The sequence below is a fragment of the Mesoplodon densirostris genome, chromosome 7, assembly GCF_025265405.1.
Source record: "Mesoplodon densirostris isolate mMesDen1 chromosome 7, mMesDen1 primary haplotype, whole genome shotgun sequence".
Lineage (NCBI taxonomy): Eukaryota > Metazoa > Chordata > Mammalia > Artiodactyla > Ziphiidae > Mesoplodon > Mesoplodon densirostris.
This window is the reverse complement of record NC_082667.1, coordinates 27,951,453-27,966,991: the sequence shown is the minus strand read 5'-3', so window position 1 is coordinate 27,966,991 and position 15,539 is coordinate 27,951,453. Positions and strand designations below refer to the sequence as shown.

The 15,539-nt window shown below is 31.8% G+C and overlaps 1 protein-coding gene across 2 annotated transcripts in view; it reads left to right on the top strand.

Annotated features, from left to right (window-relative positions):
• ELP4 (elongator acetyltransferase complex subunit 4) overlaps nucleotides 1–15,539 on the top strand; it is a 243,868-nt gene that overhangs the window by 95,239 nt on the left and 133,090 nt on the right. For both annotated transcript variants that reach the window (XM_060104001.1, XM_060104002.1), the window contains exons 8-9: nucleotides 10,072–10,180; nucleotides 13,146–13,252. In XM_060104001.1, coding sequence (XP_059959984.1) covers nucleotides 10,072–10,180; nucleotides 13,146–13,252 — 216 coding nt within the window. The remainder of the gene's footprint in view (nucleotides 1–10,071; nucleotides 10,181–13,145; nucleotides 13,253–15,539) is intronic.

Genomic DNA, 15,539 nt, shown 5'->3' with positions numbered 1-15,539 from the left:
ACTGTTTGATTTCCATATCTCGCAATATATGAAACTCTAATGTTTTTTGGTCTTATAAATGAGAACTGGCTTACTATTAGTGAAATTTGTCATCCACTTGCAAATTATACAAATATTTAGTGCCTTTTAAATTAATTTTATTTTCAATTATCAGTGACAGTTCTGCTTAAGAAAAATGGTGACCAATAACATTTATTCTTTTTGGAAATAGAAACTTAGTTTCATGCCTTATTATGATTATATTGGCGAGGCGAAAGGAAAATAAATTTCCCCTAGCTTATGCATTTTATTTACACAATCTGTGACAGGTTGTTCTTGATTTGTATTTTTTATTGATTGAAAGCACTTTTACCTGAAACTGTCAGGAAATAAATATTAAAGCACTTAAAGTTGTAATTAAAATAGGAAAGGTTATTTTTCTATACCTTTCTCACAGCTTTCCTTTCAAAAAGAAAATTTACTTTTTATTATTGCTAATCTATTCAAGCTGTCATAATCTACACTTTTAAGGAATTTTTAAATATAAACAACCCAATAAATTTCTCCTTAACTATAATAATGCAGGAATGAAAACTTCCTTGACATTTTTGATGATAAAATATGAAATAACTTTTTCTCATTCTACAATAATTCTTTGTATTGCTAGCATTTAATGTATTTGCTTATAGAACATTAGTTGGTAAACTATTTAAACTTTCTTTTATTCAGAATAGATTTTAGATTTGAAACTGGCCTATAACATATTTTTATTGGTCATCACTGGCACTTGGTCAGTAATAACCTTATTCAGTTTTTATCATAAACCACTATTTTCCAACAATTTTATCTGTGGAATTTCCCTCCCCACCCTCCCCCCACCTCCAGCTACCTCACTGAAGAAAACTATCACCAGCATTAGTTAGCTTATACCAAGGAAAAATCATTTTCTGAAGAAAAGCAGGAAGACAGGCCCTTGTTACATGTCTCTTGAAAATTGAATGAAGTTTTAGTGTGTTATTTTAATAGATATATTTTCAAATCGATCTTCTATAATATTAATATATGAAAACTTTGAACCCACTGAAGTAAATGATGCAGTATGTTTCAGTGTGGAGAAATTCAGAACAAACCTTTTCACATCCATAAACTTTTGTGTTCATGCTGAGTATTTTAGCAGCTAAACTCTAAGGCAAGCAATGGACAGCTATAGAACTAACCACTAATATAGGATTATGAAATGTGGACTCCAGTGGCCTTGTGAATTTCTCTCAGTGTGAAATCTTTTATTCTTAAAACAAGACCTAAGAATAATTGTATGGTAAGGGAACAACAGACTCTTATGAGTTTACAACTATAAAATTCTGTAAAATATTTTTTTTGTAATTGTTGATATGAGCATCATTATAGGAAAGCATAACAACACCTTCTGCCATATAACTTAATCTATCTTAAATGGTCTTTTTAAATATACTTTATTAAGGAGAATTATTATTTAAAATGGTCTTTTTAAATACAGTTTGTTACAGATATTTAAGGCTGAAAATTACAGATTCAATCTCTTGATCACAACTATCAATTATTAAAGGATAAAGTTGGATATTCTGGGTATCAATTTTTCATATTCTCAACTAAGAATCTGCCTTAATTTTTCTAGACCTTGTCAACTACTCTGATATAGATTGCAAAAAATTAACATTTTTAAAAGTTTAAAAAGAATTTTTTTAATGAAATGAATCATATTAAACCCATATTAATTTTACCATATTTGTCAAATTCCAGTCTTTGAAAATTTAGTAACTTCATACAAGTCTGTTTGGGTGTAAACAGAGTCTGTTTTTCTTTACAACAACAAATAATAGAACTGTGTTTCAACTCTGCTCCTATACGCTTGTATTTATAAATTTTTATAGTTCCAGTTTTTTTTTCTATTTCATATTGCACAATCTAGTGTTTGATTAATTTTTTAAATCAAATCTTAGCTTGTATGCATTATACTTATATTTCTAATTTACTTTCTTGGTCCAGGATGTTTGAAAGTTTTTACACAAATAAACTCCAAATTTCTTAATAAGTTTCTGTCTACGTAGAGCGTTAGGAGCAGTATATGTGCCATTTTTTCTTAGTGTAAATATGCATATTAAATAAGGGTAGCATATTTAAAACTGTCAGTAAGATTCATGTGTGTCTTCAGAAGTAAAAAGAGTCATTTAGAAACCTTTTATTATAATTAATCTAACCAAATCATATTTGATAAGGCATACAATGAAAAATAATTTTGACTTTAAATACTTTTTTGCTTTCCCTAAAATTATGAAGTTTTGGTTCACATGGCGATTCATACTATATAGTTCCTAGTAGTGGTGATGGTTGTTAAAGTACTATTTAGAGCCAAAATTTTCAAATATATCAATGATAGAAATAGTGAAATGTCTCATCACAGTATGGAGATTGAGTCATCTGTTGGGGCATATGGAATCTTTGGCTGCTGGACTGCATAGTCTTTATAATGCCCAATGTCCAGGCATGGACACAACTGTTCTGGGAGCAGAATCGGGGAGGGACTCTGTGTTTCGTCTCCTTGAACATGATAGAAGAAAAAAAGGGGAAGGATCTTTAACATTATTTTTATTATAGACTCTTCTCTACTACATCACTTTTGTGTACAGAAAAGAAGTACAACTTTACTTAATTTTGTACTTATTTTACAAATAGAATTACTAAGCTTTTTATTTGGGTGTTACAAGCTTTCTGAAAAACACCTATAAGAAAATGCAAATTTTGAATTATTCCTATTTATATACTTAGATGCATACCTTCCCTTAAAGAAAGGTTACTGTCTTCAGAGAAGGGCGATACTTATTTCTTAATATCGAGACAAAACATGCTTGTAACAAATTATAATTTAAAGCTGTTTAAGTACCAGGTCATATATTATATCCTAACATTATTTTTTAGCCCTTTGCTATTAATTACATTATTATTACTATATAAAGAGTTCCCACTTCTCTAATAATGTTTTCGCACCCTATGTAGTTAATCTTTAATGTTGGGGAGGACGGGAGAGAGATTAAATTAGCCTTGTAACCTCTTTCTCTTCCAGGCTGATGATGGAAAATAAAAGCTCTTAGCCACAAAATGTAACACTTAGAATTAATATTTAATTAGACTAGCAAATTGTACACAGTGGCTGAAAGCTTCCGAAGAGTTTTTAGTGCCACAATTGACCTACAGGTTTAATAATAACTCACTTCTAGAAGCAAGTGCCAGTTCAGCATAGTAGAGCCACTGTAAGAAAGTCCTGAGAGATTAAAATCAGCAAACCAAATGGCAGGCAGGGATTCCTGGGATGGAGCCTTCTGGAAAGCTGGGAGCTGGAATAGCTTTTAAGCCAGGATTCAGATGAGAACAGTGGGTGAAAAAGCTGATCCCTCCTGTTCTGGGAGCTTCTGGTTGTAGGCCAAAATCTTAGAACAGATTTTTACTAAATGTTTTTGCTGCAGCTATTAACTTACATTGAAAATCAAATATTGAATAATTTTTCTGTAAAATTTAACAAAATTTTTGTGTAAACATTAGGTTTTAATTTCTTATATATTAGTACATAATATCTGTAAACTCAGATCATTAGATTATCAGATGGGTTTGGCGCTGTACATCTATGCTGTTTTGCTGTGACATGCTGTTTCCTTGTTCCCTGTATAGTTGATTTATATGGTTCATTTCTATATTATTTCATTACGGGGCATTATGCAGAGCCTGAGAAAGAGATTCTGAAGTCTGTAGCCCAAGAAATTTTTTCTTCCAGAAGAGATATATATCAACAAACATAAATCAGAAGCATTTTTAATTTTTAAAGACCTAATATTTATAAAAGCAATTCTACATTTGTTTATGCTTATGATGCAATTAAATTATAAGTAAATAATTGGACCTCCTGGTGAAACATTGGATCCTTATATCTCTGAGAAATTAATCTGGTGAAAAAATAGGATACCATGAGTTTGAAAATGTACAAACACAGAACAGCCAACTAAAAAAGGAACACCTTACATAATTTGTTGGTTATATCTTAAATAATTGAAGGAAAGCTAGTCATTAGTTAAAAATTCAAGCAGGTGAGAACCTTGCCAGCAGAGGGAGTAGTCCTGTCTTCCGTCAGGTTCCCATCATATTCCCACCTGCCTCAGCCTTTTTTGCAGCCAGTCTCCCATCTGGACCTGGCTCTGTCAGCCTGTTCCTGATGACAGGCTATAATTTTATACTCAATATGGGATTATTCTAAGCTGATTTTAAATTTTAGTATCTTTAACCTACCACTGCATCGCAAACATCAGCTGGATGCTCTGTTTGATATTTGGATATTAGCAGTTGTTTTTCCAGGCAGAGTGTGAGCTTTTGGACATCTGCGAATTGCATTTTAAGGGTTTCATGTATAAAGTAGTGAGCAACAAATTTCTGATTTAGGAAGTTACCCATAAAAGATTTTAAAATACAAGTAAATTTCCATGGGAATAATTTCTGTAATATGAAACTAGATGATGTGTAGTTTATTAAAAATGCCTAAAATTAATTTTGAATACTTTGCCATTATTCTGTTCAGCCTATTCATTCCAGCATTTTGTTCAGTCCATTTATAAGTGTTTTCAGAATATGTAAGTTTTTGTAATGTTTTATATAATAACTTACTAAAAAATAAAACTGATGTAAACAAATGTTCTGCAAAGCATGTAGTATTTGAGACCAAGGTAAATGTAAATAATATATCTGAAAATAATATCATGTGTTCTTTAAAAAATGCTTCAGTTTTAAGGAACCAACATTTTCATACCAAAATATAGAATAACAAGTATATGATCAGATGGAAAACAAAAAATATGGCTCCATTGCTTAATCCTAGTAAAAATCCTGGTATTTGGCAACATACTCAGCAATTTCTTTTGCCCTTGAGGTAGGTATATTTACCATTAGCTTCTTTGTGAATATGTTTTAAACATTAGAAAAAGGAACCAAAATATGATTTCCCTACATGAATATCAATATACAATGCTACCAAGAGAGTGTTGCCATTAGGATTTTTTTAATTTACAGAAGTTCCTCCATATTTTAAAATTGTATGTGACTTTGAATAAAGTTCAGTATTAAATCTGGAAAGATTTAATCTAATACCTTCACTAAGGTATTAATATTATTATTAATATGTATTAGTATAATTTTGATAAAATTATATTCTTTCTTAAACTCTAAATTAATTATGAATATAATTATCTCCCCACTATCAATTTTTTTTTTTAGTAAAATAAGAGTCTAATCCACAGAAGTAAGTGACAACTCTGAGAAGGTGAGGGAAGGCATGTAAAAAGTTACAAACTGTATAACTGTTTTAATTTTATTATTTCAGTCTTGATTTCAATTGAATGGAGAACTTAATAAGCATGGAAAAACAAATACCTCATTAAATATCCCTAGATTTATCCTTTCATTCAAGTTTGTTTTTTTTGATTACACGACAAAAAAAATGTCATGAGTTGTGGTATGTTTGTTTCTAATATCATTTTTAAAAAAATGTTATTATAACTTGAGCTGTTAAGTAGAATACTTGCTTTTCTTGTGGTGATTCCCTCCCCACCATAGACACACACATCGTTTCACATAGTAGGGTCAAACATAAAGTAATTTAAATATTTCTTTAACTTTTCAATATTAACTTGATAGTGCTTTTGTGCTATTGTAGTCCCAAATCGGATGTGCGTGCCATACTCAGATGGAGCTCTACCCTTCATACTGTGTGTTTGCTGTCTTTCTTATTTGAGTAACCCAAGAACTTATTCTAATTTGAGGCGTTTCACAAATGCTTTAAGTGAGTTGATTTATTCCTTTCAAGTTTCTTGATAGTTAAGTGATTGGTTAATTACTTTTTAATTATCTTGCTAAAATCTTTCCTGGAAGTATATATTGTATTAGTACAAACTATATCATTTATATTGTTGAGATAATTAAGTCCAAGTAAGTAAGGAAATATTCAGAGTTTTTTGATATATTCTCATTGTTACTTGGTTACTCTAAATAGGTATCTCAACTATTTTTATTAGAAAACAAAGAGAGCTTCCTGTGGCAGTAGTTGGATTTTTATCTCTTAACAAAGTTCTTAATTTTGGCTTTATGAGCTTTGAATTGGAAAATAGCATTAAATTAACCTTCCTTTATTTAAAATCTATTTAATGGATTTGGCATATCCTAATAAAAAGAGGTTACTATTCTGTAGAAGTAAATAGGAAACATTCTATGCAACCAAACAAGGAACAATCAAAACAAAAACTCTGTGAAGTTTTTTTGTGAAATTAAAATTGGAGTAAGAAGGTAGTCAACTGGACATTCCGATTTGCCTTTTTTATTTGCAACATCATTTGACATAATTTAAATTTAAGTAATTAATTAAGAAATTACACCACAACAGAAAGTTTTAAGAACCTTTTATGTAACTTAATACAATGCTATTTGGGATTGCCAGCAAACTCTTAAAACTCCTGGACCCTGGCTCTCTTCTGGCTTCCCTCCTAGTCATGTCTTGGCTACTATCCAGAGCTGACAACTTTCACCCAGGACTGAAGGGCGATTTGCCTAGTATAAAAAAGATTTTTGACTCATCCTAGATTTTCACATCCAGATGGGCAGGAAGAAAGAGTGGCAGTATCATTGTATATATTTGGGTGATGTCATTATGCCATGCATGTGGTGTAACCATTAATTTACTCATACTGGTGAATCCTGAATGTCCTTACTCAAATATTCCTTATTGGCCACTATATTGCAACAACTTCAAATTTAACACAAAAATTATTCAAAATTTATGTCTAAGTAATAGATGCACAAATACCTTTACTTCTCCATTTCCAACTACATACATATACTGTAGACTAAAGAGGTTTCGCATCTTGGCTAATAACATAAAAACACTTAGAATCTCTTAAGATGAGAATATAGAAGTTCCAGTTTCCAGGCCTCTGCTAAAATCATTATGCTAAAGCTTTCTGAACATTGCAGGTCATAATAAGACAATTTATTGTCCATAGTGCATTATTCCTAAAGTGAATTGTGATTATTATGCTTTTAAGGATTTTTAAAAGCAGTTAATTTTAGATTCTTTTAAGTAAATTTACCTACCTTTATCTGAAAGACCATTTAGTATTAATATTATGATTTGAAAGACATTTTGACAAGAGTGGTTTAAGGATACAATTACATCAATATACCACATTCCCTATGAATCTTGGAGGTAAAGAAGTAATCTGTAACACTATTTGAACTTTTAAAAAAGTAAGTACCTTTACATGCCCAAATATCTTTTATGCTCCTACAGATAATTGGAAGACTTCATGAGTTTAGGGTAAAATTCATCTCATTCAGAAACTTAGATGTTATTCTTATATAATTTCCTGTGCTTTTTATTTTATAGACATTTTTCAGATATCTATACAACTTTCACAATTAATCTGGTTTGCCACATTACATAAACTGTTTTCCAGAATTGCTGTGCAGAAAGCAGTAAGCTCACTGTTAAATGTAACTTATTTTATGGTAATGATTAAAAGTTTATTCTTGTTCTGATACTTCATGGAAGCTTTTAAGATAGAATTTCGTTTGCAGTTAATAACTGATGTAAATCTATGGAACTTAGCAATATGACAAATGAAATATATGTATGAGTTTATGAGATTTTAAAATCTAGGCTGTCTGTATCTTTTATATTAATTCATCAGTTTTCCTCTGCATGGTGGATAATTGATATTTTTAATCTTCCGCAAATTACCTTTAAAAGGCTTATAATGTAGATAAATATTACAGGATGTTAAGTGATTTATTAGTCAATTTTAAGGTTAAATTAAGGAAAGAAACCTTCTTTGAAATAAATGTCAAGTTGACCATTTAAATACGCAGGACCTTGCTTATATACTACTAGAATGGAAGACTAATTCCATACTTAAACCTTACAATTTCTATCATTCATAAGCCCTAGTTTATATCACCAAAATCCTGATATTTGAGTCGTAACAAAAATTGACTTTTATAATTTTAGATTCAGATATTTAGATACAAAGGCTCAGTCTTCTATTTATAGATAAAAGGAAATCTGACCTTTTTGATTAAGAAATATTGTCAGTAGCCTTTATAAGTGCTTGTTCATCTGAGGGTCCATGGCAGGAGTACTCTTCCCAGTTGAGTTTATCCTAAAAATGAAATGATAAGAGTCTGCTGGTTGTTATCTAAGATCCTTCTTAATGGGAGAACCACATGGTTATTCTTCATCTCCCACTTGTTCTCACCCTCTACAGCCAACTCAGCCATACCCCACCCCCACCCCAACATTGTTCAGTACTCAGCACAATGAATCATTTTCAAGTTGACTCATTGTGAACTGTCTCCCAGCTGTTGGAATGTCTGGCAGACATTTTTGTTTGGGTGAAGAATAACTGGCTGAAACCCAACCTGGATGAGCTCGATATAATGGTCTTTGGCTAAAGAAATATTGAGAGGAGCATGTTTATGGCCTTTGAAACCCCTGTTATTCCTGGAGTAGGACCATCCCCTGTGGCATAGAACTGAAAGTAAGGGATCAATCTGGATTATTTTCTCACCATTGAATGAAAAATTGCCTTGGAAAAAATAGGCATTTCCAAATGATGTTCGTTTTTCTATTCTTGGTACCCCCCCTCCGTGATTGAAAGTATTAAAGACAATTAAGGCTAATTACTTTTGCTGCTTCCTTTTAAGAGCACTATTTCAAAGGCTGTAATATTCTCTTCATAACACACATTTCTACTTACAGAGGAGTTGCAAAGTACTGCCCTAGATGTGAGTTAACTAGTCACTTCAGCATAATGTTTAGTGACAGAGGCTACTGTGTATTTCAAACCAAGTCAGTTAATATTAACCAACCCTCTTTTATTTTTCATTCTTATGTGATCTTTACAAGAGAATTTAAACAGAGGAATACCAGTAAGCTCAATAGTCAATCACATTTTCAGAAAGTGAACATATTTGATTATATTTGGACTTTTCTTAACAGGGGACATAGCATGAGACTGTAAATTGTCTTGACTGTTTTACATTTCCCATACTTTTTCTTAAGGATTAGTTTTAAAATGGTATATCAGTGTATAAAATGGGAGTTTCAAAATTATAACATTTTATAAACAACAATCTTTCAACTTATCCTGATCTTCAGATCAAATGTTTTTCTAACGTGTTATAGCCTATAAAATAGTTTTCAAACCTATCTCCCTATCAGGAGTTATAAGGAATACTGAACTTTATTAAATAAAATAATTCAAGAAAACCTGCAGATTATTGTGATTATATTTTTAATTATTATATTTTTTATAGCCATGAAATTCTGGGTATTTTAGAACTATTATTATTTAAAATGTGACATCTTTTTTAATGTATTGTTCAGCAGTATTTTTGATTCAGGTCTGGTTGTGTTGGGAAGGAAAGGGTAGGCTACTAGTCTAGTGCTGATCATCTACAATCTTTTCTTTGCCTTTATCATTATTACAGAGTCAAATAGCAGCATCTGGAAAGAGAGAATAGAAGACTGCAGAGCTGGCCATGCTGCAGACTCTTAGTTGGACCCTTCCATGTTTCTAATATGATACAGAGGACCTCAGCTATTATAAGGCTGGGACATGGTCCCAGTTGACAGATGTTAGTGGGATCTTCCCTTATACATTATACTGTGCTATATACTGCTTCTAAATTCTGATGTTTATCAGATTTTCCGATGGGCACTGGGTAAAGTAATTTGAAAAAATAATAGTATATGAAAATAAAGATAGCCTTGCCCCTTAAGACAAGAGAAAAACTATTTTTCTATGAAAACTAAGGTATGCCCCCTCAGCTCTTCGAATTAGAATAGCATACCTACATGGGCCATATTTTTCATCCAGTTTTCCACCTGTGGTAGCTTTAACTTTTAAGTTATTTCTCCATGTTGATAGCCTATCTTCTCTACAATTTGTCATTGAGATGGCATAATGACATTGTCTAGATGGTATATTTTAAATATAACATGAGTCTTGTTTCCTTGTTTTACAGAATAAAGCAATTATTGCTCGTGTTACAAACTTGTCAGATACAGTAGTTGGTCTGGAATCATTTATTGGTTCTGAGAAAGAAACCAACCCATTATATAAGGATTATCATGGTAAGCAACATCTTTATAATGAAAAGGGCGTGTTCCAATTGCCTGGAAGAATCTTGTCCAGTCATAATATCTACTGTCATGTAGCATGAATTTTATTTTTTAATATACCTGTTAAACGTTTTTCCTTCCTGGCCAATCTTTCATGGCAGCTTGTCATCAAACTACATTATGACTAAGAAGCACAGTAGCTATTTGAAAGGTGTCAAACCCAGGTACTAAGGCATGGCTCAGTCAGATGTACGTTTTGTCCCTAAAGTTGCTGTGAAATCAGTCTTACTTATTAACCACGTTAGAAATGAATATTATATAAATTCTAATAATAACAGCTATGTATATGTATAGTGGTTTATACTTTACAAAGCTTAGCTGTATGATAAATAAAATTCATACTGTATTACAGTTAAAAAGTCCTAGTCAATCACATTTTCAGAAAGTAAACATCTTTTATTATATTCAGACTTTTCTTTGATCATTTTGTTGTTAGAGTTATTAGCAAGTTTTAAAATGTTACCACCCTAGTATAAACACAGGTCAAGTAATCAGGCTTCTTACTTATATTTTTTGACTTTTAATAGTATTTTAGTCATTTGGTTAATTTGGGTATTTTTTTAAATAAAAGTTCCTACATAGAACTGTCTCAATAGGGTAAGTTTAGTAGTTATGCTTATCTTAGATCTAAGCTGAATATAGAGTATGGTGAATACTAAATTTTTACCTATTTATTATTCTGAATGAATACTAGTTACTGCTATTATTATTGTGGAACTACTATACTTCCATGGAAAACCTTAGTCTAAAGACTGAATAGCTTATTTGAAGCCTGCTACAAGATTGTGTAAGATTGTGATTGTAGGACTGTGGCAATTTCTAGAGTCTACCAACAAAAAGATTATAAGATACTTATGACCACCAGGGCTTTAAAGAGTTGGCATAAAACCTTTTAAAAAAAATAATAAAATAGCATGATCTAACAATTTTTTAAAAGGCTAGAAAATATAAACTGTGAACACAAACTACATAAAATAATTTGCCTCATGATCATTGCATAAGTGTGCATGTGGTATATGCCCAAATTAACCCTCTATATAATTCATTTAATATATTACTATTGCTTTGGTAGGAAGAGAACTGTTAAGGTTAAACTATTTCCCTTTTTTTTCTTTTTTCTAAAATTTGTATTAAACTATAATTGACATATAATATTGTATTAGTTTTAGGTCTACAACATAATGATTTGATATAGGTATATATTGAGAAATTATTACCACAGTAATTTTAGTTAACATCCATTACCACACATAGTTACACTTTTTTTTTTTTCTGTTGGTGAGAACTTCTAAGATTTACTGTCTTAGTAACTTTCAAATATATAGTACAGTATTGTCAACTGTAGTCACCATGGTACACATTACATCTCCAGGACTTATGTATCTTCTAACTGGATAAACTATTTCTTTAATTTATTATTTCATTTTATGTTAAAACAACTCAAGTTAAACATTATCTTTATAAGTTATATCTGAATATCATTTATAAGTACTATGAGTTTATAAATTTAGTAAAATCATATTTTATATTTTAAAAAATATTATTTTGATTGAAGCATTTCAAGGGTTGAAAAGTTATGATTTTTTTGTGCTGAAATCTCTGGGTTGATCAATTTTGTTTGCCACAGATTGATGGGTGATTCTGATGATAAGTAAAGTTTCTATTAATTAGAAGGACCTGATGAATGATTGATTCACTCTGTAAGGCCTCCTGATTTAACAGTTAGCTAAACAAGCACTTACAAGGTTAAAATGAGAAATGTGCAAGTGGAAGTATGGTGTGATTATTTCTAATATATTTTACTAAATAACTCTGTATGAGATATTTTTAATTTGTATGTAAAAGCTGTCTTCTTAATAACACCTTTTGCATTTTCTTAAGTTTAAAAAATTAAGTCAGATATTTTAGTGAATTATTTTTGAAGGTGCCATTTCTAAAGTTAAGCAGTTGGAGGTTGACCCTTTTAAGCTAACAATAATACATTACTAAGCATCCAAATACACAGACGCACAAAACTATATACTAGAGAAGCAATTATGTAAATAAGATTTATCTAATTTGTTCAAATCTGGATTTCCTTTCTTCCCCCATGTTGAGGGATCAGTGTCTTTGGGATGGTAATTTTTAAATATGGGCTGAGTCAGGCAGAGAGACGCGCTGAAGAATCTTCCATGTCTTCATCTGTGGCAAATGACCCCGAGTTTAGTCAGAAACTGCATTAAGCTGCACAAAAGCCATCCAGTGCCCTTGTCAGAAAAAATTAGCACGTGTTTCTATTGACAAGAGGCCAAAGCTCACGGTTTACCTAGCACTGTTACAAAGCTTAAAACAGCTACATAAAGGTCTAACATGCCACAGAAATGAGTGTCTTGGGATGGCATGGGGGTTAATGTTTGATGCTAGAGTGTGCTCTGAAATGTAGTTTTCTTCAATGGTTTGTTCAAGTCATTAATAAGGTATAAAATGAAATACTTTTCATTAGTGCTTCACTGGTTATCAGTAACCCATAAGCCTTGTTTTGCTGGCTGCTTACTGGTGCATTTAATAAAATAAAGATCACTCAGTGGTGCCGTGGGCAGCATGCAAGGTGATAGCCATATTTGCTTACTGTAAATACAAGAGAAAATCACACACAAACCGGCTGTAGTTTTGACAAGTATTAAGATCCTTCTTTACATCTGTACTTCTGTACCAAAGTGCAATTAGTTTTCCTTGCACAAGGATTTCTGTTTATCTTATTCTGCTTGATTACTTGAGTATAATCACACCATTTGCTTCATTGCTCCTGGTAGTAAGCTCCAGTTTTAAAAGGGGGAGGATGCTTGTGTGTAAATTTACAGAATTCTGCTGTAAGACTCTTTAATTTATGCATCCAATGACAGCATTTTTTAAATTTTTTAAATTTTCTTTTCACAAGGTTTGATTCATATACGGCAGATTCCTCAGCTTAATAACTTGATTTATGATGCATCAGATGTCAAAGACTTAGCTTTTAAATTAAAAAGGAAGCTATTCACCATTGAGGTAAGAGAGAATTTTTATGTTTGAGTCACAGTCTTGAGGTAAATAGTATCTCTTTTTCTTTTACTTTAATGAAAATCATAGGAGATATTTTATGCTAAATATTTTTAAGTTCTTTTGATGTAACAGAATAATTTTTTTAGACTATCCGTTTTTGTCTTTTATTTTAATGGTATATCATTAGAGTATAGCAAAAATGATTTTGTTTTAAACGTCTGTTAAAAGTAAGGTCCAAACTTACATGAGAAGTATGACTGCATATTTCCAATGCTTTCAAAAGCGTGTTTAATTAAATGTTAATGAGCTGTGCTTATTTGTGTGTGGAGTGTGAATGCTACCCACAATTGTGTATGGCTAAGAAAAGCAGATCTTTATCTACATTCTAAAAGCAGTTTTCTTTACTATTAGTGAAATCACCTTTCCGCTTTCCGTGCTGAATAAAACAAAAGTATAACTTACACCAGCGTTTTTAAGTAAATTTTCTACAGAAACTTAAACTTTTTTTGTGACCTTTATGCCAGCAATAGTGACAGAAAGTAGTAGTGCAAAAGATTTATTTCAACTTAATCTTGCTAAAGAGCAAATGAACATAGCACTATTAAGCAATTAAAGTTGGTGTATTTATTAATGAAATAAATGCTCAGAAGAGAGAGAGAGATGGCTTCTGGGTGATGTGATAGTTATCAGTATAGTCACTGGTGCAATTTTTTTTAACAAAGACATAAAACAGCCAAGCAGCCTTGACAAACCATTTTGTTTAATCTCTTTTCAAATGAAAAGCTCTTAAGCAGGCCACTTGTCTTAACTGCTTGAAACCATAAAAAGAGAGAATTGCCACCAATAAATTAGCATATTTTTAACTTCATCATCAAATGATGGTCAATGTGGCTTGGCACCGCTTTGGTGTTTGGGACTTCACCCTTAAGTGACCACTACGGCCCTTTTTTGACCCTCTGCCCTCTTTAGCTGGCCACTTGATAAGGTAACTTAATGGTGCTCTCTCTTTTTCTCTTTCCCTTCCCATTTGCAAGTGGCACTAACCTATAAATCATTGTAAGGGCCCTATCCAGTGACAAATTAATGTGCCCTCCTCCTAATTAATGGTCATCAATGTCCTTAATTATCTAATCCTATTGAGAGCAGTTAATAGTTAATCAGGCAGCCAGTTCTTCAAGCAGGTCATCTCTGCAGGAGTGTTAGAAGTTTCTCATCTGGGGATGCTCCCTTCAAAAGCCACTTAAAGCCAAAAGAAGGAGAGTGTAGAAATAGTGATTCTTGAGCTAATTTGCCTTAGTTCTCAAAAGGAACCATTGAAATGGAACCCAACACTGTAATTGTTCAACATTGTTTCAGTTTTTCTGACAGAATATTGGGTAATTTACCATAATATTGCTAACGCTTTTAGAGGGATAAAGTTATAGTTGTTAGCATCACAAGGAAAACATGCCTCCTCATTTTCTTTTAGGTGGAATTTATATATTTAATGAAAGATATAAAATTTTTTCTCCATGTGGCACCTTTCTCCCAAGATGAGTATTCTGACAACGAGGTCTAAGGTATCATGTCTGTCACCATACAAACTAAGCAAGGAGATTCCCTAGTGAAAAAAGTATTGCACCCAGAGAAGATGGTTAGCACAGTAACATGAATCATGTTTATTTTCTCTCTCCCTCTCTCACACAGACACAGACACACACACACACACACACACACACACACACACAAACTGGGTCTTATTTTGGGGGTGAGGAGTAGAAATAAAGGACTTACATGTCAGGTAGGACCTCTCCTTCGAATAACTTTAGGTTCTAATAGTGACTACCTTTTACTACACTTTACCACTGGAGCTGATAAAAGATCTAGGTTTCTGTTCCATTTCCTCTCTCTTCTTACCACTATCCTAAACTAAGAGAACCATTATAATTGGTCACCCTATGATTTGGAAGTGGTATTTAAAAACAAAACACAAGTAGGTGGTTGTTCTTTTTTTAAAGTTAATATTCAATACAGTTGATCAAATCCTTTACCTCTTTGGCTTATAACCTAAATGAATATGGGTTTTTTTAAGTATAGAAATATAAGTGAAACATATTCTAAATAACCTATTTACTTATGCCATAACATTCAATTTGGTGATTAGAAAAAAAATGTGAATTAAAGAATCAAACCTAACAGAAGTTATAGGATAAAATCATGTATTTCATGAAAGATTAAGTGCTTTAAATGTAGCATTGTACATTATAAGATGCATATGGAAACAGATAGCAAGTCTTTCGTGATATATTATGGG